Source organism: Clupea harengus, chromosome 11, assembly GCF_900700415.2.
Source record: "Clupea harengus chromosome 11, Ch_v2.0.2, whole genome shotgun sequence".
Lineage (NCBI taxonomy): Eukaryota > Metazoa > Chordata > Actinopteri > Clupeiformes > Clupeidae > Clupea > Clupea harengus.
Genome location: NC_045162.1, coordinates 13,677,244 through 13,702,260, shown reverse-complemented (window position 1 = coordinate 13,702,260; position 25,017 = coordinate 13,677,244). Strand labels below are relative to the sequence as shown.

The 25,017-nt window shown below is 44.0% G+C and overlaps 1 protein-coding gene and 1 pseudogene across 1 annotated transcript; one reads left to right on the top strand and one right to left on the bottom strand.

Annotated features, from left to right (window-relative positions):
* The window catches only part of LOC116222507, a 40,814-nt pseudogene extending 32,624 nt beyond the window's left edge, over positions 1-8,190 (top strand).
* Positions 8,191-10,956: 2,766 nt separating this feature from the next.
* LOC116222489 (uncharacterized protein K02A2.6-like) lies at positions 10,957-19,941 on the bottom strand. The gene is made up of 2 exons (XM_031576846.2): positions 17,231-19,941; positions 10,957-12,642 (listed from the first exon to the last, which is right to left on the bottom strand). Exons 1-2 carry the CDS (start codon positions 19,595-19,597, stop codon positions 10,990-10,992), a joined length of 4,020 nt encoding a protein of 1,339 aa, XP_031432706.1. The 5' UTR covers positions 19,598-19,941; the 3' UTR covers positions 10,957-10,989.
* Between the last annotated feature and the right edge of the window lie 5,076 nt (positions 19,942-25,017).

Below are 25,017 nucleotides of genomic sequence, written 5' to 3'. Positions count from 1 at the left end.
AACACCCGAACATCCTCAAAAGTGGGCTAAATGGATTCTAAATAGTGCTGTATACATAGCCGCGTCCAATAAGAACAGTGAGGCAAATATACGATAATGTTATGCTTATGTTAAGTCATTTAGATCAAGTTTGACATACCTGGGAATACACCTTACTGACGATCTAACATGGACTGTGAACACCCAGCACACACTGAAGAAATCAAGGCAAAGACTGTACTTCCTACGTCAGCTGAGGTCGTTCAGAGCATCAGCACCCATCAGCTGTGTGTCCTGACAGCATCATCACTTGGTACGGGAACTGTACAGCCTGTGACTGCAGTACCGCATCATCAGAGCACCTCTCCCTATTCTGCAGGAGACCTACAAGAGAAGACTACGTACCAGGGCCCAAAGTATTGTAAAGGACTCCTAACATCCTGACCATGGACTTTTCAAAACACTGAGGTCAGGCAAACGTCTCTGCTGCTACAAGACCAGAACAGAGAGACTGAGGAGGAGCTTCTTTCCTCAAGCATTCCGTATCCTGAACACACACAATGACTACATGCTTTACGTTAGTATTTCTATGTATGTGACAAATAAACCTCCTTCCTTGTATCAATAAAAGGCAGTAATTGTACTTATACCAATGACCATTTGTTCGTTCGTTCATTCATTCTTCCACAAATGAAAACAACACTGATGAACCATAAAAACAATCTTTAAGAAAAAAATATGAAATATGATAAATAAGAAATAACAGATTAAGGACACTCAGTCCTCACTGTCAGTGTCAGGAGAGTTATCTTCCAGTTCCTCAGTTTCTTTTGTGTTGGCACAATTACAGCACTGACATAAGTCTGTGTTACACAGTCCTGCAGAAAAACAGGAACATCTTCCTATCTCACAGGCGCAGCCGCAGTGTATCACATGCAAAACACTGTCAGGGGCCGGATTTCTGGTCATCCAGGTGCAAGGTCCCATCCTCTATTTGCCAACCACATCCAGCAGGTGATGGAGCACTTATATTTGGTTTGAGACAGGACCTCATTATTGCAGCCTGGTAGTTTGCCCTTTTGCAGTGCTGATGGAGGGCATCATAGTCAAGTGGCATACATACTGGCAAAGAAGTGCAAATGTTGACTGCTCCAAGTTAAAGTTAGTATCTAATCTTTTAAAAGCCTTTAGGTACTCATCTTTCTCACATGCAACAGAAAATGTCTTTTCTTTTTCCTTTGCCATAAAAGGCACTTGTGGAGTCACACCCAGAGAATGTGTGAATTCCGATCAAGGCTGAACACACACTGGTTCCGAGAGCTGATGACACCTTGGTAATGTCAATGATACGTGTCCTGTTGCCAGTCCCTGTGAAAACATATAAACTGCATGGCAAATCTGTCTGCACACTTACAGCAATGACTGCCACATCAGTGTCAGAGCTCTTGATAATGACAGCTTTATGCTCCCGTGCAGCATGTTGTGCATGTAAAAACAACAACAGGTCTTCAACAACACGAACAGACTGTACACCCTCCTTAATAGGGATGCACGATATATGTAATTTTAGCCGATATCCGATATGCCGATATTTACAAGCTCATTTTGGCCGATTGCCGATACCGATATATACACCTCTGCTTTTTAATTATTGAAAAGTCTCTCCTGTACTAGAATTAATCTGTTATTATGATAGGGTATTGCTGTAGATACAGGACATTACAAACTTGATTTGTATCATTTTAGAAATAGACATTCACTCATGAAACTATTGAAATGATTTCAAATATGACAGATTTATTTATATTTTCACGTCACGATTTTCATACTTGAACAGTACCAACTTGAACAGCTACACTCTGGAAATGCAACTTGGCTAACTTGGCAAGCTAACGTTGGTTAACTGACTTACAGTTTAATAACATCCCTTCTAGGATTTCTAGACTAATCTATGTAAGGTTATTGCCAAGTTAGCTATATAAATTCCATATATGCAAAAGTAAGCCATGTACAGATAGCGTGGGCTCGTGACATAACGTTTCACATCCCGTCAAATGAGATCATCAACTTCGCTGGTGTCACGTAGCATGCAAGCTAACTAGCTAGTGTTGTCTAGCTAACTAGCAACTTATTAACTTCTATTAGCGCGCGACAGGTAATGTTGCAAAGCGTTGCACGCGGGTGGTCTGCATCTATGCATGCAACCTACGTTACGGCCAAGCTGTCGTCTCCTCTTCCATCTCCTGAAAAGTTTCCTGACAAATAGCATGTCAACATCCTCTGATACTGTCAAGTACGGCCACACAGCCAACGTCTTGAATTACGTTGTTGGCACTCATAGTAGCCAAAACATTTGCTTAGCGTGCGCATAATTTGAACGTCACTTTATCGGCCAGGTACATCGGCAGAAATGTTCATATCTGCAGATGCCGATAATTACGTTTTGAAGCTTTTATCTGCAGATACCGATGTCGTGCCGATATTATCGTGCATCCCTACTCCTTAACAGTCACACAGTGACATTGATTTGTAAGTGCGATGTACAAGCAGAGGTTTTTGCCCACTATTGTAAGGTCTGCATTTTTCCATGCAACATACAGGAATTCGGCAAGTGCTTCCTTATTTGTTCCTTCTGAGAGAAACTTTTTCCATTGGGTTGGGGTCCTCTGATCCGGGTCAAAGATTTGCATGCGTTGTGACCCTGCATCAGCTCTACGTGACCGTTCTAGGTTTTTGATACTGATGGGGGAAATCACGAGTCAGCCTCTTCTTCAACATATCCTGTCTGCAACACAACAAAACAGTGACAATTAAGAGTCACAGGAGTATCATGAAAAGCAGAGAGTGGTGGAGGTGGTACAAGACATTACAGGCTAGAACCTATCTGCCATACAGCACATTTAACACCAAAGATGCCCAAGAAAGGCACACAACATCACTTACCACACCACACGCACACACACACACACATCAGCTATTCTACTTGTTGCCAACTGGTACATGTCTGTGCAAACAGCAAGACTTAAAAACAGTTTCTCAGGCCTGTCACACACATGTTGTGTAAAGCTGGACTTGCACATGACAAATAATAAGACTTGAGAGAAAAATGCATTGCAGTTACCTGTAGTTTGAAGCATCAAGACCTTCATTTGCTTTCACCAGTTCAATGAAGGCCTTCCTCAGCTGGCCCATTCTCAGCACCTCTTGGTTGACAAGCAGCCTTTGGCGAATGATCCTCTCACAGAATATCTTATAGCCGACATCAAACGTGGGCTCATTCCTAGAACACATATGAATGAGAAGGAAAGAAATGAATAAGTGTTGTGATTGTGTGCACATACAACAGAATGCAGATTGAATGTTTACTTATATAATGTTAAGTTAGTAGCTCCTTGAAATGCAATATAATAAATAACTTACTGTTCTTTCTCTGGTTTTTCAGGCCTCGTCAAAAACCTGGTGTACTGATTATAACAGCCTTTGTGGTACTGCACCTCTAGAGCCACACAGTCTTTGTCTTTTATATGCAAAAGAATACTTTGGTCATCCTTCAACTCTGCAGCTTTCTGCAATTGGCCTTAACAAAACAAAAAGGATAACTCAATGAGTTCTCACACATAATTGTACCTTTCAGTCACTCAACCACAGTGTGTGTGTGTGTGTGTGTGTGTGTGTGTGTGTGTTTACCTGCTGTTAATGTTTCAGCCTTTGGCAGCGGATCCCTTTGTCGTTTGCCTGCTCGGTTGATGAACTTCTGATGAACTTCTTTTTTGGCAAATTATGCACAGGGCAGGAAGAACGGGGCCAGAGCCTGCGATTGGCAGCCCTGACCTGGATCGCAGTTTCTTTGTTGGACTCGCTCCCCTAGAAGTCGATGGAATGGCCTTGTGGTCTTCCGTCACTTCTTGTCTCTCACGTGCGAGACGTCTTTCCACCTTTGCGATGGATTTTTTGTCCGTAAATCTACGGTAGCATGTGTGATGGAAGCCAGCATCCTCGGGAATATTTTCAAACTCCACATCAACACAGTTTGAAGTTCTCAGCCATATCTCGAGACTCAGCCACGTTTGTAGGCTTGTCCTGTATGTATTCCATCGTGTAGTGGTGAAATAATGTACCTCATCGTGCTTGACTGAAGTAATATGCATAAAACAATGTTTGTTTTTTGATTTATTAAGACATTCCGGTGTATTTTCTTCGTCTTCCGTACTGCTCGATGAAGGCATGGTGGACGCCATCTTGCAACTCTGTTGACAAAAAGCAGCTACCTTATTGGTGTAGCATGATCATGTGTCGAAAAGTGCCAGCACTCGCGACCAAGATCCTATTACGCTCTGAAGAAACTAGTTCGGCATAAAACATAGACGCACCAAAAATTTACTGGAAAGTCAGCGACAAACTTTTTTTTGGTAGCTAAGCACGTCTCTTTCTTTTTTATGAACTAAATATTGTGTAGATGCACGCCTGTGGAGCGGGATTCATTTTCTAAAGGACTTTTCGTGCTTCACATTGCGGCCTACTTGGCATAACTGACACTGCCCTCTCCTGGTTCACCTCCTATCTCTCAGACCGACATCAATTAATTTCTATAAACAACTGTTAATCCTCCACCTCCCCAGTCACCCACGGTGTTCCCCAAGGTTCCGTGCTTGGTCCCCTCCTCTTCATCATTTACATCCTTCCCCTTGGACAAATCATCCGTCGCCACGGCCTCGACTTCCATAGCTACGCTGACGACACCCAACTCTACCTCTCATCTAAGACCATCACCTCAGCCACTCACACCATCTGCCTTGCTGATATTAAATCTTGGATGCAACAAAATGTTCTCAAACTCAACTGCAATAAATCTGAAATACTCATTATCGGCCCAAAACACCTCACCCACTCAGCCCAGACTTTCTCCCTCAACATTGACGGCTCCACCATCACCCCCTCCACCCAGGTCCGTAACCTTGGTATCATCTTAAATCCCACCCTCTCTTTCTTACCCCACGCCAACCACGTCACCAAAACCAATACCGCCTTCTTCCACCTCAAGAACATTGCACGCCTCCGGCCCTCTCTGTCCTTCGCCACCACCCAAACTCTGATTCATGCCCTCATAACCTCCAGACTGGATTACTGCAACAGCATTCTATATGGCTCCCCAAACACTGTCCTCAATAAACTTCAATATGTCCAAAACTCTGCCGCTCACCTCCACCCGCCGCTATGAACACATCACCCCGGTCCTCCGAAAAACCTCCACTGGCTCCCGGTCAAACACAGGATCAACTTTAAAATACTACTCATCACCTTCAAAGCCCTCAATAACCTGGCCCCTTCCTACCTCTCTGACCTCCTCCCCCTCCACGCCCCTACCCGTTGCCTCAGGTCCGCCGGCGCAAACACTCTCAAAACCATCAGGACTAAGCGCCGGACCTGGGGTGACAGGGCCTTTTCTGCTGCTGCACCCTCCCTCTGGAACGACCTCCCTCTCCCCATCCGCCTGGCTCCCAACATAGAACTATTTAAACACTCCCTCAAAACTCACCTGTTCAACCTCGCCTTCACCTGACCATCCCCTGCTCCCTCCCCTCCACTAATAGACTTAGTTGCTACTTTTCTTTTTTTATATAATGTTCTGTTTGTCTGTTTTGTCCGACCCTTTTTCTTATATTTTACTGTTGTCTTATCTTGCTTGCCCTACAATGTTAAAGCGACTTTGGGTATATAGAAAAGCGCTATACAAAATTGAATTATTATTATTATTATAGCTGATAAGAAAATTGGTGTGGGCAAGAAAAGACGTACGATTAACCAACAGGGTGGTTTTATCCTACCCCTCCTGAGTGTGGCAATACCATTCATAAGTAGCCTCATTGCATCAAGACGTGGTTAAAAGGGATGGAGTATGCTGAGAAAATGTATTTGGTTCGGCAGCAACAGCTGGATAGCTTAAAGCATAATGAAACACCACCCAATCTAAGACAGAGTGCCGAAAACTAGTTGAATACAGCTATAAAAAATGTTTTGAGTAGGACCGACATGGAGCAGCATGAAAAAGCTAAACTGTATACGGCCCTGTTGCAGAGATATTTGTCACTGGTTAAACAGGGGGCTCTCGAGACAAACACTTCAAAATTAAGTTTACCCCAAGACCCGGTAAACACGGGTCTCGTTACACCATTAATAACCCCAGTTACAAGCAGTGGGTTGGATGATGACCCCAAGATTGTAGCCATTTTAAAAAGTATACCCTTGAGATGTAAAAAGAATGCCCTGCATATATTAGAGAAAATGCTTGACTCTCAAGATACAGCGTCTTGGACTGAGTCTGGTGAGTTTGTTTTCAACAAGATGATTGTACCTGGAACACATATAATTGATTTGGTAAAAAGTGCCACAGCGCCTCAGAAGATTAGACATAGGCCTCGGGGGTGGGTTGAATTTCTGAGCGCCATGGGAAGCTTAAATATACCAATGTCCGCAGTTCCTAATAGGGAAGTTCAACAGTTGGTCGAATCTTTGAAAAGACCTGCAACACCAAATTATGTTACGCCTGGTAGAGTTTTAGCAAGAACAGAGCTTTTATCAGATGATGTAGATGTTTCGCGGTGGTTAAAGTTTTAATTATGTATTGATTGTGTTGTATAATGAAAATAAAAAACCTTTGTGAAATATATGTAAATAGGCCTATTATGTGTATTCTGTGTATAACGGTAAATGTACCAAATCACCCTGCTATATGGCATTTAGCCATATTTATGTTCATGTTTTCATCAATAAAAACCCTTAAACTGTTGTTTTTGTCTTTTTCATTGTTTTATTTGGTTAGAAAACTTTGCACCATCTTGTACATGTTGGATACAGCATAGCATATTAGAACTACATTTACAGGGTTGTAGCTTTTTCACAAATGTTGAAACCATATTATCATTTCTTAACAAATCATGAGAATATTTTGACATTACATCTACATAGTTTAGACCGTTCAACATGTTATAGATAAAGAAGACACAATGTTCGCCACATGTGATGGCTGCATAGTCTTGTACTTGTTTGAGAATTGTATGGTAGAACAGTTAGTTTAAAAAAATGTGTAGATAGATGCAGGGAACAGTGGGGAGTTTGGTTTGTTACCAAAGCTGTCGAAAAAGCAGCCGGAGCTGGCATCGGTTATGTATACAGCGAGCCAATGCTCACCAGCCAGGTCTGAGGTATGGGTGTTGATTATAACCGACACCGGTAGATGCTGTTATGGGTTGCGAGGTAGTTGATTGCATGCTAAAACCCCAAGGAAATGGCTGTTTTTGGAAAATGTTGCCATAATCGCCGATAGTTGTAGTGTATTCATGGCCTCCGTAATAATCAATTAGTACCTGTCTACGATTTGAGACCTCTATTATACTGTCAAATATGGCATAAACTATTAAATTTATAGTGCTGCGTAGCGGCTGCCTGAAACGGGTTTCTAATCTGATATTACCCGACTTAATTAATGACAGATGTTGACCACACTCTTCGTCAGGTGAGAGATTGAAGGCGTATAGGGTATAACCCTGTAAAAAATCTTCACGGTCTATCGACATGGCCCTATTTTTTAAATGTCTGCCTGTGGCTAAGGCCAACTGGTTCGCGCACAGCAGCCCCCTGTAAATACTGGGGTTGTAAAGGCTTTGCTGGATGTTGTAAGCCATCCACATACAGAGCCAGAAATTCTAAATCATAATTTTTGAAGGCAAATGGATTCTTATCATAGGCACCTGTAAATGCATCATTATCAACCATTGCTATTATGATAGATTTGGGCAGTGTCCCCAGAAAGAGATTTTCTTGATTGGCAACCCTAGTACCAGTGGGTATTGAGAAATTCTTTAGACAGACCCTTTCAACCGGGTATTTAGCTGTTGCAGAGAGTAAGGCATGCGCGTGTCCCAGTCTTACGGCTGCTGATACAGATGCACAAATAGTGACGCCGAAACCATACTAATTTTATAGTCCACATCATCAGCCCTCATTAGACAGAACTCATCCTTTGCCCGGGTCAATCTGATTCTGATATCCACATTATTCAACATCAGTTTTTCTTGAAAAAAGATATCACTGTGGATAGGCGTTAATAGTTCTACAACTCTACTGTTTGCTGTGAATGTGGCTCTCTTCCGCAGACCACTGTTAGCTCCTATGGGGTCTGCTATGTCCATATGGCCGCCTATGTCTTTGTAAAACAAACCCGCAGAGAACAGCGATTCCAGAGTCTGCCTGTCATAATTCATGAGACATTCTATGATACAGCGATATGGATAGGTATTTGACCCCTGTGAGATCAGTCGATCACCCAATGAGACGTCAACCTGTGAGAAGATTGTGGCCCCCGGATAATTCACTAACCCCACCTTGGCGCCAGCATCAATATTCGAGCCATCCGGTTTTGTGATTTTGATCCTTGTATACAAAAGTGTGTTATTCAAATCTATATAGTCATCACCATTCCCGGCAATGAAAAATTCCAGGGGCGATGTATCCGACAACGCTGTTATAGGTGATATCTCAACATAGGTCGTTTTTTCAATCGTTGTTTGTGTCATAGGTACTGTAAATAAATCTAGCTCCGACTTAGAATCAGAATCAGAATGGGATTTATTGCCAAGTAGGTTTACACCTACTTGGAATTTTTTCTGGTGTGAAGGTGCATACAGTAAACATAAAACATAAAAACATAGAAACACAATAAGTACTACACATAACATAAAATCACAAATAAGTACTACACATAAGAAAAGTACTACACATAAGAACCAAAAAACACAATATATACGATACAAATATATAAACAATGAATATAAAAAAAAGTGGAAAGTAGAGTGCAAAAAGCAAAACAGGAGTGCAATGTGCAATGTAATGTGTGTTAATGTAACACAGACTTAGGGTGTGGGGGTGGGATAAGAGTCCAGGTCAGGTGGGGGTCCCGGGCCTTGTTAATAAGGCCAACTGCAGCCGGGAAGAAGCTGGTTTTGTGGCGTGAGGTTTTGGTCCTGATGGACCGCATCCTCCTGCCGCACTCCTCAGACAATTTGTGTATTAGAGCCATAATCAGAACATATTTTTAAACTTCTTTTTCACACTCGCGCTTCTACGTTGTGCACCAGGCGTCTTCCGTTTAGTCACTGAGCGTTTCTTAGGCTTGCCCTTATTTTTTATTGTTGTCGAGACACGCCGCACTCCTGGAGGTCTTTTCGACCTGGTACGACTCATCACAAGCATGCTTGAACCATCCTGGGCTTGGTCTCCACGATGATTCACAACCCTAGATATGACATCTCCGACAATATTTTTAGCAGCAGCTTTTAGATGTGGTTTAGCAATCCCGATTCCTTTTCTCAATAGAGGCATAGCCATACGATAAACCCCCAAGACCCGCCCCATACATAGTGGTACCACCAGTAAACCCCGGCATAAAGCCACCAGCCTGGTTATGATAATAGGCTACATATCGTTGAGGGTCCGCAGATATGCTGAAGGGCTTCATTGTTTTAAAAATGATGTGTCTGTTTCACAGGTCTAAAATGCAGCTTTACAACGACCTTCCCGTACTTAAAAGGTACGTTGTAATTCTGATCCGTCTTGACTTCAATGGCTATATCGCTGATATGTCTTTTAGAGACACGTACGTAGTGTGGTTTGTCGTAGTTGATAGTGATTGTATCTTTGTTTTTACCGCTTATTTGTACACATCTTAGGAGGGGCACAAAGTGATCACCCACGATTTGGTACTCTATGATGTCAGTATATACAAATAATGCATATTCGCCACCATACAAATCAGCCACGTGATCAGCATATTTTCTACCCTTGCTAGGGGTCACGTTTGGATCGATGACCACTGCAGCGTCGAAACCTAAAATCCTATTAAGCTTCCCATAGAACACTAGCGTCATCTCCTGTCTTGCAACAATAAATATCTTGTTGACAATATCATCATAACCTAATTTTATACCAAAAGCATTTGTATGCTTGTTGATCTCATCAAGTATATCAGGGATTTTTGCGTAATACCCCGCACGCAGAATGAAGGCTGTTGACACCTTGCTTACTTTGTCAGTGAGGATTATCCTAGCATCCTCATGACTAAATGTTTCCCATGTTCGTGGATATTGAAATTCACATAACCCTACCTCCCATTGGCCTTTCATTAACAGGGCTCTAGCTAGATTAGTTCGGTACTTGGAAATTTCATTGTCACTATACACACTCTGAGATGCACGGCAGCGTTACATAAAAACCTTCGTCATCCATAGCGTCTCTGATGTCAATGAGTTAGTGTGTCCCCAGACCGTGGTTTTTAAATGTTAACCACGTCTTTTTCAGGAATCCAACTGTTAAACTTACTAGGCCAGCCCAACCATTTCACTAACACCATATGTACCGACCCCTCTTTTTTTCTTTCTGTGATAACGTAGTTTCCATTAAATGAGGATTCAATCCAGATGATCATGTTCAGTATTTAATATAAGAACTCGCAGAGGTTGTAGATAACGTACATCACTCAGGTTAGGTATCTGCTTAATCTACTGTCAATGTCTTGACCTCCAGGGTTAACTGTACCTCCTGATGGAGTGGGGTGGTATTGCAATAGTATCTATATGAACCAGATAATCACGATACCACATTCCTCCCCCCTTACGAGTAAACTACTCTGGTGAGCTTCAACATTAACTGTTACCTTAACTGCTCACTATATACTATAGACAGTAACATTCTGACAACCCATCCTGTATGCTTTAACTATCAAAATAATCTACATAAAATCATAACACTATTGACTATCTTAAAATAGTGTTCAGATGTAAACTTTTAACTGAGAAGAATAATTAGCCTATACATCAATGGCAATGTTTACAGGTGTTGTGCATTGTTTTGTTTTTTTACAAACATCAGAAAACAATAACTAGGAAGGTGGGTGGACTACCATCCTTCCAGTGAGTCCCAGAGCGCATTATTGCTCTTGCTTAAGGGAGCTCACTCCTATTTCACAAAGTCTCTCAGATGAGTTGGAGTCTTTTTTGTGCGCTCAGAGCGTCGCAGCACCGGTGGTGAGTCTGCACTCGCGTCTGGTGGATCAGCTGGAGGGTGAACCTGGGCTGTTTCAGTGGGCTCACTTCCTTCTCCTCCCACTGACGCTGGAACAGCAGAGTCTCTGGTCAAAGCCTCCGCTGCGTTCTCTGGAACCTGAAGACTCATGGGCTCCAGTATCATGTCCGGCATGGATGTCTCTGTCATCGAAGCGTGACGTTTACGGATCTGGTCCACGTGACGTCTCATGACGCGTCCATCTCCTGTCTGCACTGTGTAGGAGACAGGCCCTGTGTTCATCTCAATGACGGCTGGGACCCACCTTGGTCCGTGACCATAGTTTCGGATGTACACGTCGTCACCAGGAGAGAAGCTTCTCCATTTGCTGTGTAAGTCATGTTGTGCTTTCTGTTTGAGTTGTTTCTTTTGAATCTTTGACTTCACATCGGGCAGCAGAAGATCCAGTGTGGAACGCAGTCTCCTAGACATCAGCATTTCAGCTGGAGACAAGCCAGTTGTACTTTGGGGTGTAATCCTGTAATTGAACAGAAATCTTGCTATTTTTGTTTCCAAAGTATCTCCTTTTGTTTTCTTAATTCCTTGTTTGAACGTTTGCACGGCTCTTTCGGCTAGGCCATTTGATGCCGGGTGAAAGGGTGCAGATGTTATGTGCTGTATACCATTCTGTTTCAGGAATGATTCGAACTCTTGGCTTGTGAAGCATGTGCCATTGTCTGATACTATTGTCTGAGGCAGGCCATGTGTGCTAAAGCACTGTCTGAGTTTTTCAATGGTGACTTGGCTTGTTGCATTACTTGTTGGATACACATCAAGCCATTTTGAATGTGCATCGATAACGATAAGAAACATCCTGCCTAAGTGAGGGCCGGCATAATCAACATGCAATCTACTCCAGGGTGTCTCTGGCCACTCCCAGGGATGGAGAGGAGCTGCAGCTGGAGCCTTTCTGTTTTCCTGGCATGTGTGGCAGGACTGTACTTCTCTTTCTATGTCAGCATCCATACCTGGCCACCACATGTATGAACGTGCCAAGCCCTTCATCCTGGAGATGCCTGGGTGTGTGTAGTGTAGATGTTTTAAAAGGGTGGCCCTCCCCTTCTTTGGAACAACCACTCTCGCTCCCCAGAGCACACATCCATCTCTGGCCTTGAACATTGAAGCCACCTCTTTTGGCCAGCCATTCAAACACCACAACAGCACTTGTGATAATATTTCATCTTTCGCAGTCCACTGCTTCACTTGGGCTGTTGTGATTGGTGGGTCTTCCACCACATCCAGCATGAGGACCTGTCCTGTGTCATCCTCCTCTTCAGTGTGTGGCAGTGGTAGCCTGCTCAATGCGTCTGCGTTTGCGTGGTCTTTGCCTGGCTTGTACACCATATTGTACTCGTACGCTCTCAGAAGTATTGCCCACCGTTGCACTCTTGGTGACCCCATCTGTGGCACCGGCTTCTTTTCATGGAAAAGCGAGATCAATGGCTTGTGATCAGTGCTGATCGTGAATCTTCGTCCATAGATATACTTGTGAAATCGCTTGATTCCGAATATGATGGCTAACCCCTCCTTGTCGAGCTGTGAGTAACGCTTTCAAAGTCAAAGTCAAAGTGTTTATTGTCGCATACACCAAATTTCTTCAGCGCAGCGAAATTCTTATGACTTGGCAGCCAACATCTACGCAGTAGACGGCATACAACAGGTAACACAAATAACATATACCAGAAATAACATATAACATATAGCAAATAACATATAACAAGTAACAACAGTTTAAAATACAGAAGGGCAGTTTCCAGGGTGGGGAATATTAAATTAAATAAGATTAAAAAATGTGGGTTTATATATATATGTAGCAAGTGTATTTGTATGGGTGTGAAGTACAAGGTGATGGCGACTGTTCAGTGTTGCTGATTCAGCAGCCTAACAGCCTGGGGGTAAAAACTGTTTGTGAGTCTGGTAGTCCGTGCTCGGATGCTCCGGTAGCGTCTACCAGACGGCAGCAGTGTGAATAGACCATAGCCTGGGTGGCTGTGGTCCTTGACAATGTTCCGTGCTTTTCTCAGGCATCTACTGTTCAGTCCCCCCAGGATTTCGCGGGCCTTTTTTGTGATAGTTGCGGCCTAAAATGACTGATTTCGCGGGGGATTTTCCAACAAGTTGCGGTGAAAGTTGCGGCGTTTTTTAGGTGTTTGTTGCGATGAAATTGCGGGAGCAAGTGAAAGTTGCGATAAAAGTTGCGAATTTCCCTCTTTGTAATTATAATTGAGTTATTTGTTGAAAAATAAAGAATTAATAAAGAAACATTCTTTAAAAAAAATTTAAATATTGAGAAATGGTCCTCTAAATAACCTTACCAACATGCCAAACTAAAGATTACCAGGACTACAAAAATGTAGCATAATAGGCTGTTCTGCCTTCTGCTTATTTAGGTCAGAAAATGTATATTGCTTGAATTGTTGTTATGGAAACGAACACAGTATAGTAAAGGACTTTTACTTTGACATCATTCAAATGTTCGTCTCGTGGGAATGGCAACAACTGTTAGACAGTTATCTAGAAACATAGCTAGTTATGCTATGTTATGCTAAACACGTAGGGGGAACAGTACATAGGATTTACTTATCCACAACGAAGTGCACCTGTTGGTATTACAAAAGGACCACAAGTAAGACTGAATAAAATGTTATGAATATCTCAGCCTTCACATAAAACGAAAAAAAAAACAGCCTGTCACTGTGATCTGTTTCGTCACCTGACGTCCTGCCTGCGTTTCTGCCGTTCTCATTCTATGTTTATCAATCTGTTTTGCTATCCTTGTTGATTAATTTTATCCGTACAGGTGTTTATGTTGTTCAATTACATACAGTATATTAATTTAAAGTCGTCCAATTTCAAGTAATCCATTCTTCTACACTAGCTGCTACCTTATCTTCAATCCGAAAGTAATGTTAAATCTCCATGGCAACAGCTCTCGAGGGTTTGGGAAATAATCGGATTTATTGCTTCCTTCATTATTCACAGCAAAATAAATAATGTTCATTACATTTCATATATCTATTACCAGACTCTATGTAAAAAGGGGCCACGCACACCTTGCGGAAAATTATAAATTGAAATTGAAGCCAGATCTATTTCGGAATCTTCAGTGTGGACATGGGCTGTGTTCAATTTCCATGTCTGGTGTAGCCATTCTCATTGTTTACAACGGATTAGAACTCTGCTAGTCTCTGCACCGTGTCCACAGGGCAGAATTTCCGCCCTTGGTGTAGCGGAAGGGAGAAAGTTGTGGGAGACGACAATGATTTGTCAAATTTGCGGGAAAGTTGCGGTGATGTGTTAAAATTGCAACGTCGCGCTGAATTCGCGGGGAATCGTTGAATTTGCGTGAATTGGTGCGATCGCAACATCGCAACTTCCTGGAGGGTCTGACTGTTGTAGATGCCCTGCACGGAAGGGAGATGGCCGCCGATGATACGCTCCGCTGTCTTCACCACCCTCTGCAGGGCCTTGCGATCGGCAGCGGAGCAGCTACCATACCAGGCAGTGATGCAGCCTGAGAGGATGCTCTCAATGGTGCATCTATAAAAGTTTTTTAGTGTTTTAGAAGACATGCCAAACTTCTTGAGTCTCCTCAAGAAGTAAAGCCGCTTCTGTGCAGTTTTGACCGCCGAGTCCGCTTGCATGGACCAGGTGAGGTCATCCTTGATGTACACACCGAGGAATTTGAAGTTGGAGACTCTCTCCACTGCAGCTCCCTCGATGTGTATGGTGTTGTGACCCCCCCTCTGTAGCTTCCTGAAATCCACAGTCATCTCCTTGGTTTTGCAGATGTTTTAGAGACAGGTTGTTGTCTTGGCACCATGCTGCCAAGCCCCTTACCTCATCTCTATAGGCGGTCTCATCGTTGTTAGAGATGAGACCCAGGATGGTAGTGTCGTCTGCAAACTTCAGGATGATGTTGGAACTGTGTGTTGCCACACAGTCCTGTGTGTACAGGGAGTACAGGAGGGGACTGAGTACGCAGCCCTGGGGGGCCCCGGTACTCAGGGTCAGTGAGGAGGAGGTGTGCTTGCCCATTCTCACCACCTGGGGTCTGCTCGTCAGGAAGTCCAGGATCCAGTTGCACAGGGGTGTTTTAAGACCCAGGCTCCTGAGCTTCGGGACGAGCTTGGCAGGCACAATAGTGTTGAATGCTGAGCTGTAATCCACAAACAGCATTCTCACATATGTGTTGCCCTTTTCCAGGTGGGAGAGAGTGGTGTGTGTTGCAAGGGCGATGGCATCATCTGTTGATCTGTTTGTGCGGTACGCAAACTGAAAGGGGTCCAGGGTGTTTGGAAGGGTGGAGCAGATGTGGGTTCTGACCAGCCGCTCGAAGCACTTCATAATGGTGGAGGTCAGTGCTACGGGGCGGTAGTCATTTAGGCAGGTGATGGATGATTTCTTTGGTATGGGGATGATGGTTGCCTGCTTGAAGCAGGTGGGGACTTCAGACAGATGTAGTGAGAGGTTGAATATGGAGGTGAATACCTCCGCTAGCTGGTCGGCGCACCCCCTAAGGACGCGGCCAGGAACTCCATCGGGCCCGGATGACTTCCGAGGGTTCACCCTTTGGAGCTCTCGCCTCACGTCAGCCACATTCAGGGACAAAGTGTAGTCGTCTCGGTCCTCGGCCAGTTTTGCGGAAGGAAGGGGGTTGGTTGCCTCAAACCTTGCGTAAAAGGTGTTGAGGTCGTCAGGTAGAGAGGCGGCAGGCTGATCATCACTGCTATTTCTCCCTTTATAGCCAGTGATGTTCCGCAGGCCACCCCACATGCGTCGGGGGTCGGAGCTGAGGTAGGTGGACTCCAGCTTGTCTCTGTATTCTCTCTTTCCATCTCTGATGGCCGTCCGTAGGTCACATCTGGACTTCCCCAAAGCCTCCGGATCACCAGAGTTGTGGGCAGAGGACCGTGCTCTGAGTTTGGCACGGACATTACCATTTACCCAGGGCTTTTGGTTTGGGAAAGTCCTAACACTGACCCAGGGGACGACATCATCGATACATTTGGAGATGTATGAAGAGACAGAGTCTGTGTATTCACTGATGTCCCCATCAGCTGCATCACAAAACATCTGCCAGTCTGTTGTATCAAAGCAGTCCTGTAGAGTGCTAATGGATTCAGCACTCCAGCGTTGAACTGCCCGAAAAACCGGTTTTTCCTGTTTTAGGCGTTGCCTGTAGGTAGGGATTAGCATGATGGAGGTGTGATCCGACTTTCCAAAAGCCGGGCGGGGGAGGGGTTTGTAACTGTTCCGTATTTGCGTGTAGCAGTGGTCAAGAATCTGCTCACCCCGGGTGGGAAAGTTTATATGTTGATGGTACTTCGGTAGTACTTTCCTCATGTTAGCCCTATTGAAGTCTCCAACAACAATAGAAACTGCCTCAGGGTGAGCATCCTCAAGTCCATTTATAACTCCGTATAATTCCTCTAACGCGCACGTTTTGTCCGCCTGCGGTGGAATGTAAACTGTTGTGATGATAACAGAGCTGAATTCCCGTGGAAGGTAAAAGGGGCGAACTTTTAACGATAGCAGCTCCAGGTCTGGTGAGCAGTGTGCTGAAAGTGCAGCAACATCTGAGCCCCAGCGAGAGTTAACCATCAAGCATACCCCTCCACCCCTGCTTTTACCTGACTCGGAGGTTCTGTCCTGCCGGTAGATGGAAAAACCAGCTGGAGTGACGGCAGAGTCAGGCACCATAGGATCCAGCCAGGTCTCAGTAAAGGCTAGCACACAACAGTTTGCAATGTCCCGCTGGAAGTTAGTCCGTGCGTGTAGCTCGTCCATTTTATTGTCCAAGGATTGAACATTCGCGAGTAGAATGCTTGGCAGCGGGGGATTGCAGTATCTCGTCCGAGATCTGCACAGGATACCGGCTCGCTTGCCCCTCTTCTTTCTCCTCCGTCGGCGTATTGGTATACATACCGGTGGTAGGACAAAGGAGCCACAGCAAGCACTCCGGTGAGTTGAGAAAAACTCCGTATTGAGCGACGAACGAATTTCCAAAAGTGCTAGTCGGTCATACTGTATGAGCGACAGTGCAGTGTGTACAAAAAAACAAACAATAAAAACAGTAATAAACATAAAGCTGCGTAGTGCATGGGGAGCCATTGTCAGTGCGACCTTCCTCTACGGCGCACCTCCTCTGGAGCTTTTCAGCTGGTGTCAATGTGCGTGACATGAAGCCTATGGGCTTTTCACTTCCGTCTTCCATGATGTGTGACAGCACGGCGCCGACTCCGTACGGTGAGGCGTCGCATGCCAGCACAAGTTCTTTGTCTGCTGAATAGTGAGCCAGGACTTTTGCTGATTTCAGCAGCTGTTTAGACAAACAAAACGCATCTTCTTGTTCTTTCTTCCAAGTCCACTGAATGTCTTTTCTTAACAATCTGTGTAATGGTGCTAGGCGTGTGGCGAGATTAGGAAGGAACTTGTTATAGTAGTTTAAAAGGCCAAGATATGCTTTCAGCTCAGTCACTGTGGTTGGAGGTGGAGCTTCCTCGATGGCTGTTACCTTGCTTTGCACTGGGTGCAGGCCTTCAGCATCAATCTTGTGACCCAAGTACTCAACCTGGTCTTGCAAGAATGCACACTTGCTTCTGCGCAGTCGCAGTCCTGCCTCTTTCAGTCGTCCGAGTACCTCATCCAGCGTGCTCAGATGCTCTACAATGTCTCTTCCAGTCAGTAAAATGTCGTCAAGGTAAACAGCTACTCTGGGCAGGCCTTGTAACAAACTCTCCATTGTTCTCTGAAATATGGCTGGAGCAGATGAGACTCCGAACGGGAGCCTATTGTAGGTGAAAAGGCCTCTGTGTGTGTTTATCGTTAGGTATTTCTTGGAGTCATCCTCCATCACGATCTGCTGATAGGCGTGGCTTAAATCAAGTTTGGAGAACCGTGTCCCTCTTGCCAGTGTATTGAACAGGTCTTCTACACGAGGAATAGGGTATTGCTCTAGTGAGGAGGCGCTGTTTACTGTTAGTTTGTAATCGCCACATATTCTAATGGAGCCGTCCGGCTTCAACACAGGAACAATTGGTGCCGCCCACTCAGCGTACTTGACAGGTGTTATGATGCCCTCTTTCAGGAGCCTATCTATCTCCTCTTCTACTTTCGCCCTCATGGCATACGGAACTGAGCGGGGCCTATAGAACTTTGGACGGGCCTCCGCAGACACACGGATTGTTGCCTTCATGCCTTTTAACATGCCTAGTTCTTTTTTGAAAACATCCTCATGCTTTGACAGTACTTCCTGTAGCTCATGTGCATCTGTTTTTACATGTTTGATTTCATCCCACTTGAGCTTCAAAGCCTCCAGCCAGCCTCTACCTAACAAGCTAGGTCCAGTGCCCTTCACCACCACTAGGGGCAATGTCTTCATTTGCTGAGCATAGTTCACTTTTACTTCAGAAACTCCCACTACTTTGATTTTCTCTCCAGTGTATGACTTCAGAGACATTTTACTTTCATTTAATTTGGGGCGTTTATTTTCTTCCCACATCTCATTGAATTTCTTTTCATTCATAATGCTCACACTGCATCCTGTGTCTATTTCAAAGTTTACTTTCTTTTTATTCACTTCCATGTTGACTTCGAATGGTTTAATTCTCTGCATGGAAGTTTCTGTATTCAGGCATGCCAGTGTGAATGCTTCTTCGTCATCAGAGCTATCGTCATCATTTTGTCTCTCACACACGTTGTGTGACCTGTGTGGACGGGGTTGAGGGCGTGCGCGCCGCTCTGCTCTGTGTGCTTTGGTTTCACTGGGACGGGCATCATCTTTACTTTTATTCCTACAAGCCTTAGCGATGTGCCCTACTCTCCCACAAAAATGACACTTGGCATCTTTAAATTTACATTCGGCTGCACTGTGCCTTCCGTGACAACGATAACAATCTCTCTCTTTGTTTCTCCATTCTCCTCTTGTCTCTTTTCCCTCCGTTTTCATGCTGTTACATGCTACGGCCGCCTTTTGTAGGTCTTGGGCATTTTTACTTGCAGTTTCTGCAGCTACTGCTATCTTAAATGCTTTTTCAAACGTCAGGTCTATTTCGGAGAGCAGACGTCTTTGAATCCGGTCGTCATTCATACCGCACACAAGACGATCTCTTAACCTTTGCTCCAGTGTAGTGCCAAAGTTACAGTCATGAGCTAGTCGTCTGAGCTCCGCTACATATGCACTCACAGATTCCGTAGGCTGACGTGAACGCGAGTCAAACACATATCTCTGCACCATCTCGCTTGGTTTAGGATTGAAGTGCTCTTTCATTACTTGTGTTAACTGATCGAATGTTTTCGAAGATGGCTTATCTGGACTCACCAGGTTTCTCATGAGCTTGTACGTTGCTGGACCGACCACACTGATTAGGATAGCCCTCTGTTTCTCTCCATCATCGATCCCATTAGCTTCAAAAAACTGATCGAGAACCTCGCAGTACTCTTCCCAAGTCTGCTCTTTTGCATCAAAAGTTGACAGGGTGCCTATCATCATCGTAGTCATCTTTCCGTTTTGCTCGTTACCTCCAGTCCAATAGCACTTTGCACGTTCCTACCGTCTGCCACCTGCGGTCATCCCGACGCATCCGACTTTAATCAGGCACTTTTCTCCTCCATCCAGTATCCTCGTCGCCAATATGTGATAACGTAGTTTCCATTAAATGAGGATTCAATCCAGATGATCATGTTCAGTATTTAATATAAGAACTCGCAGAGGTTGTAGATAACGTACATCACTCAGGTTAGGTATCTGCTTAATCTACTGTCAATGTCTTGACCTCCAGGGTTAACTGTACCTCCTGATGGAGTGGGGTGGTATTGCAATAGTATCTATATGAACCAGATAATCACGATACCACACTTTCTAAAATAGATTCAATTTTAAAGGGCTTATCTCCGTCAATATGTATTTTCTGCAATTCTGCTTCATAAAATGAACCGTCTATCGTATCCCCGTCATAGTCTTTTAACCTATAGACCGGTGGTCTTCGCGGTACACATTCTGTTATGGTGAAAAATTCATGCATGAATGATTGTTCATAGCCTTTGGTGAACAATCTTCTGGCTTTCGATACCCTGACAATGTCACCTGTTTTGTATTTAAACACAATGTGGTCACTAGCATCCTTCACGCCGTACAATGTTTTTAACACCTGTGCTTCGTTTTCTCGCGATACATCTGTAGGCATCATCTTGATACTGCGATGTTTACTATTATTATATGAGGATACCAAAGCTTGTATTGTATAAACATAACGTTTAGAATTGACAGATGTTAAATACCGCCACATTCTGCTTTTAAAAGTTCTATTGAAACGTTCAACAACATTGGCTTTTAAAACACGTACCCAGGCATATTTACTGAAGACGTCTATGCATGTCATCAGGTGTTTGACGTTGTTATTCTCCTTTGAGTATATAGTCATATCCACAAGATCTGCTTGAAATTGTCTGTCTATGGCGTATACTATGACTCTGTTTCTTTTGTAATTAATCCGTGTGGCTTTATGTAGTGTGTAGGCTTCTTCACCCGCTAACCATTCTGATACTTGTCGCGCTGGTAACTTTACCCCTGTGGCATTGAAAACAGCGTTTTTCAAACGATCTTGACCACCGTAACAGCCCTCGCTTGAAGGGTCGTAGTATGCGGCTTTCAGAAGTTCTGCCATTTTAGACACCTAACAACAAATGACACAGCCTCGTATACAAGCACATGGTTTTATTAAATATCCAGAGACACCTTTTACAATAATGTGATCATCTACAATAAGTATCCAAATATTTAAAGAATTTAACACATGTATCAAAACGCTTATCTACCAGCGTATCTACCAAACTCTCTACTATTGTGTAAACATCACTCGTTTTACTTTTACTTAGATTAGTGGTACATATATCAACAACATATGTACATACAACAATAATATGACCCAACTTGAAATCACCCTGATGACCCAAGATCAGGTGTTCTAAAATTATCCGTAATGAAATATGCCATGGTCTTGTTACATTAGCACCCCTATGTACAATATCCACCCAATCAGTAGATAATGTCCTGGCTGCACACATTTGTTTTTTGAGACCAAGCAGCCGCTGTCTAGACACTGTAAAAGTTGTAGTAATATATCGTGAGTCATTAACTATAGTATTACACAACAATGCATGAAGTTCATATTTCACACGTCTCTTGACATGCTCAGCTGCCCGCTTGTTTCGATCTAGATAATTCCCCATCTTGTAGTAGTGTTCAGGTGTGCTTTTTCATGACCCACCAGGCCGCGAGTGCTGCTTCAATGCCGACCCCAGCCTGTATGCCTTTACCAGCATGTATCCATCGCTGCTTCAATAACGTCTCCAGCGGCCCCGTCGATGAAGTCATGTGGCGCGTCAATGTGGTAATCACCTGCTTCAGCCTCTGCCAACTCCCAGAGGATCATATCCACCGATCCTAGCATTCTTAGCTTGAGGGGTATGACCCCTTTCGTAGTACAGACGTGTGCCAGGACCTGCAACATAGACGTCTGGTAAAGTCTGGTTTTCACCCTTTCACTGTTGTTGGTATAGAACATCGATGGTTCTTCAAAAAGACATCGATGCTGCCGCTGGCTCGGATGATCCACATCACAGCCATTACAAACCTCCTGTAGGATTTTGTGGACAACACGATTTAACATGACAAATACACACGCTTTGATGATTTTGGGTGATAACTCTGACATTGTGATTATAGCTGTAGGCGGCATACCGTTTGACCCGCTTGCGCTGATTCCACTGTTTGCTGAGTCCGTAGCAACGCTGAAAGTACCGTCTTTGGAAGTCGCCCAACCCGTATTGGGTATGATTGGTAGTTCAAAAGTTGTAATCCACTTTCTATCCAACCTGCGGGTCATCATGATTGGGGTGTCATCAGGGGATGTGGAGCTTGAGGTCTCACCATCTGACTCGTCTTCTGAAGTCATGTATATACAATCCTGATCGATTTCGGGTGGTAGATCAGCTGGTGTAACCCTGTTTGTCAATACTGTGTTGCTCTCTGGGGTTGCGATGGTTTCGGAGGCTGTGTCTTCCATAGTATCATTGACTGTTGCGGTTCCGGAATCCATCATTGATGTTGTGAGGGCAGTAGTCGTAGAAGGCATGACAACTGCTGTAACGGCATGGATCGGTTGAGCCCCTTTTCAACGCTGGAAAAGGGGTGTGTGCGTCACTGTGGGGGGCACCCTGTAACGCTATCCACTTCATGGATATCAGAATAGCCGTACTTTAATGCCCTCGAGACGGTCTTCAAGCAGAAACCATTTGAACAAGGTATCAATATTCTTGAAAACACGGTCCCCATCCACTTTCGACACACCCAGGTCTTTCCAGATTTTAGCCCTAGACATTTTCCAGCCCTCAGCGCTATATGAGATATGCGGCATATCGTTTGTAAATTCCAGCCCTGGTGTGTCCAACTTATATAGTGTCACACATCGTTCTGTATCATCAAAAATATAGCCGCCTATGAGACCACCAGGTAATGGCCATTCATATCTCAGACTACCTGGCACTGTTAACAGAAATCTGGTCTTACAATCCTGTGGATTTGTTCTTCTTCTAGGTGCGCCAGTTATTTCAGAGTCCATACTGATAATGCTAGTCGGGGTGTTCATGGATGTATCACTATTCATTGCAGCCATTATAGTCTTTTTAGCACTGTCTCAAATGCTTTAAAGTAACATTATGCAACAATTGTACCTTAAAATAACAGCTTGAAAAAAAATGGTGCCGCTACAATGACTTTTAATATGGCGATTTGCGCCTCCGCCATTGCCATCGGGGGTCTGTGGGGAAATAACTGCGCTCTGTAGGATTCTGGGGCCGCCCGATCTGGGACGGATGTACTTCGACCTGCTTTCTGGCAGTGATTACGCAATGTCATATAGTGCCAGTCCACGCTCGCAGCTATAATGGCGAAGCAAGCGAAGTCTCATCAGTATTCATCATGGAGAACGCACCAAAGAAACAGAAGAAGACGATGTCTGATGAAGCAAAGAAGAGAAAAAGAGAGGCCGACAGAGCAAGAGATCAGACAAGGGTCACAATCAGAACAGCTTTTTCTCATTGACGAGAGCTGAAACACACATTTGGATACAAGTTCGATTCACAGCTAGCCATCTTTCTGCTGGATTAGTAAGTAGTTTGTACTGTCTCTTGCTTGATGTTTGACTGTGTTATCAAAGTTGTTGACTCGCTAGTTTGTCATACTCGAGGAAAGCACATTTCAATAGGTTTTGCTAGGCTTTAGGGTGACCAGATTTGAGTTTGTGAAAAAGAGGACAAATTCGTAGCGGGGGGAGGGTGCGGGGTCCAGCATGCTATACAGTAGTCTACCCTGCCTCCTCCCCCGCGACGAAGTGTCCTCTTTTTCACGAACTCAAATCTGGTCACCCTATTATAACACGCTTGGACATTGATGCTAGGTTTACGTTGTTGTGGCGAGATTGAATCTCCCTACATCTTTCTCTCAATCAGAAGACCCGAGACTGCTTGCTGGAATCTGGAAGTTTATTATTGTAATCATTAAGCTACAACAAGGACAGATCCATGGATTGTCTCAAAGTGTGAACGCTCTGCAGGCTCTTTTAATACCCTTATTTTAGGTGTGTCTTGTGGTTATTCTTGTATGGCTGTTTACCTGAACTACCCATCTAATATTAGCCTATATGTTTCCTCATATGAGCTCTTTTGTGAGCGTTATCCCCTCCTGAGGGTTCTGTCTCTAAGGGCGCTTGGTGGGGCCTCTGCAAAGTCAATTATCTAGTTAGTATATCTTTCTCAGCTGTTCAGCCTATGTAATGGTTAAACATAGCCTTTCATACTGCTGAATCAATCCATGTATCTCTTAGTTTAAGAAAATATCCTACAACGTCCTCTTTTTTGTCCGGGTAAAAGAGGGCGTGTCCGCCCGGGTCAAAGAGGACGTCTGGTCACCCTAGCTTAGCCGCTATCAAGACATCTCGTTAGCGATACCAGACATCTTGTTATAACACGCTTGGACATTGATGCTAGTAATAATCGAGTAGCTAGTAATAACGTCGTATACACTTCTTTGTTTGTAATTGTGATCGCTATCTGGCTAACTTGCCACCCAAGCTCCACTAGTCTCAGGATATTCCAGATATTTCCAAGGAATTTAGCGATAGTTGACTTTGTCTGTTAGCATTCCCTTACAGCCAGTTGGTCTGTGGTTCATGTTTCGTTAGCTTAGTATGCTACTTGTGTGTTACCTGACTTGAATGCCGTGATTTGTGAAAACATATATAAAGATGTAGCGGCAAACATACTGAATTGGTTCTTTCTATCAAAGGCGGTAGGGAACGTCAACTCCCAGCAAGGGACATGCACAAACACCACCGCCGCCTGTATCTAGTATTTCAGAAGAGTCCGACCGAGATGGGTATGTATCTTAGAACTGCGTTTCTAAACCAGCCATGCAGGACATTGTAAGTTGTGACTGACTTATTTATCTTTTGAATCAGGGACAAAGAATTCGCTATGCAAAGGTGTTCAACCGTTGGGCAAAGAAACCGAAGCGGTGGGTGTGCTAGAATCTAGGTGAGTTCGTCTTACAACTGCGACCGTAATGCATTGTTTTGTTGATGAATATATTTATTTAGATTCGTTTTATATTCACAGCATGCACTCCTTGAGCATTGCTGAAGAGGAGCAGCATGACTCTCTGGATGAGGAGGAGGCGAATTATATGAGGAATAGCATGTAAGTCTTGCACATGAAACCATCTTAGTTTGTGTTCTTTTGTACTTCAAGTTTATGGTGTTTGTGTGTATTTTGTAAATTATTTTTATTTACAGTATTGACATGGATGATTGCTGGGAGGATCCTAATCAGAAGGGCTTGGAAGAAGATCGGGACAGCTCTGAT

Bases quoted from the DNA above. Each gene is read 5' to 3' on its own strand.
- LOC116222489 (XM_031576846.2), bottom strand. From the start codon at position 19,597: ATGACTACGATGATGATAGGCACCCTGTCAACTTTTGATGCAAAAGAG. The intron at 12,643-17,230 runs GTAGAGGAAGGT...TGACTTTGAAAG, and splicing joins AGCTCCAGAGGAGGTGCGCC to CGTTACTCACAGCTCGACAA.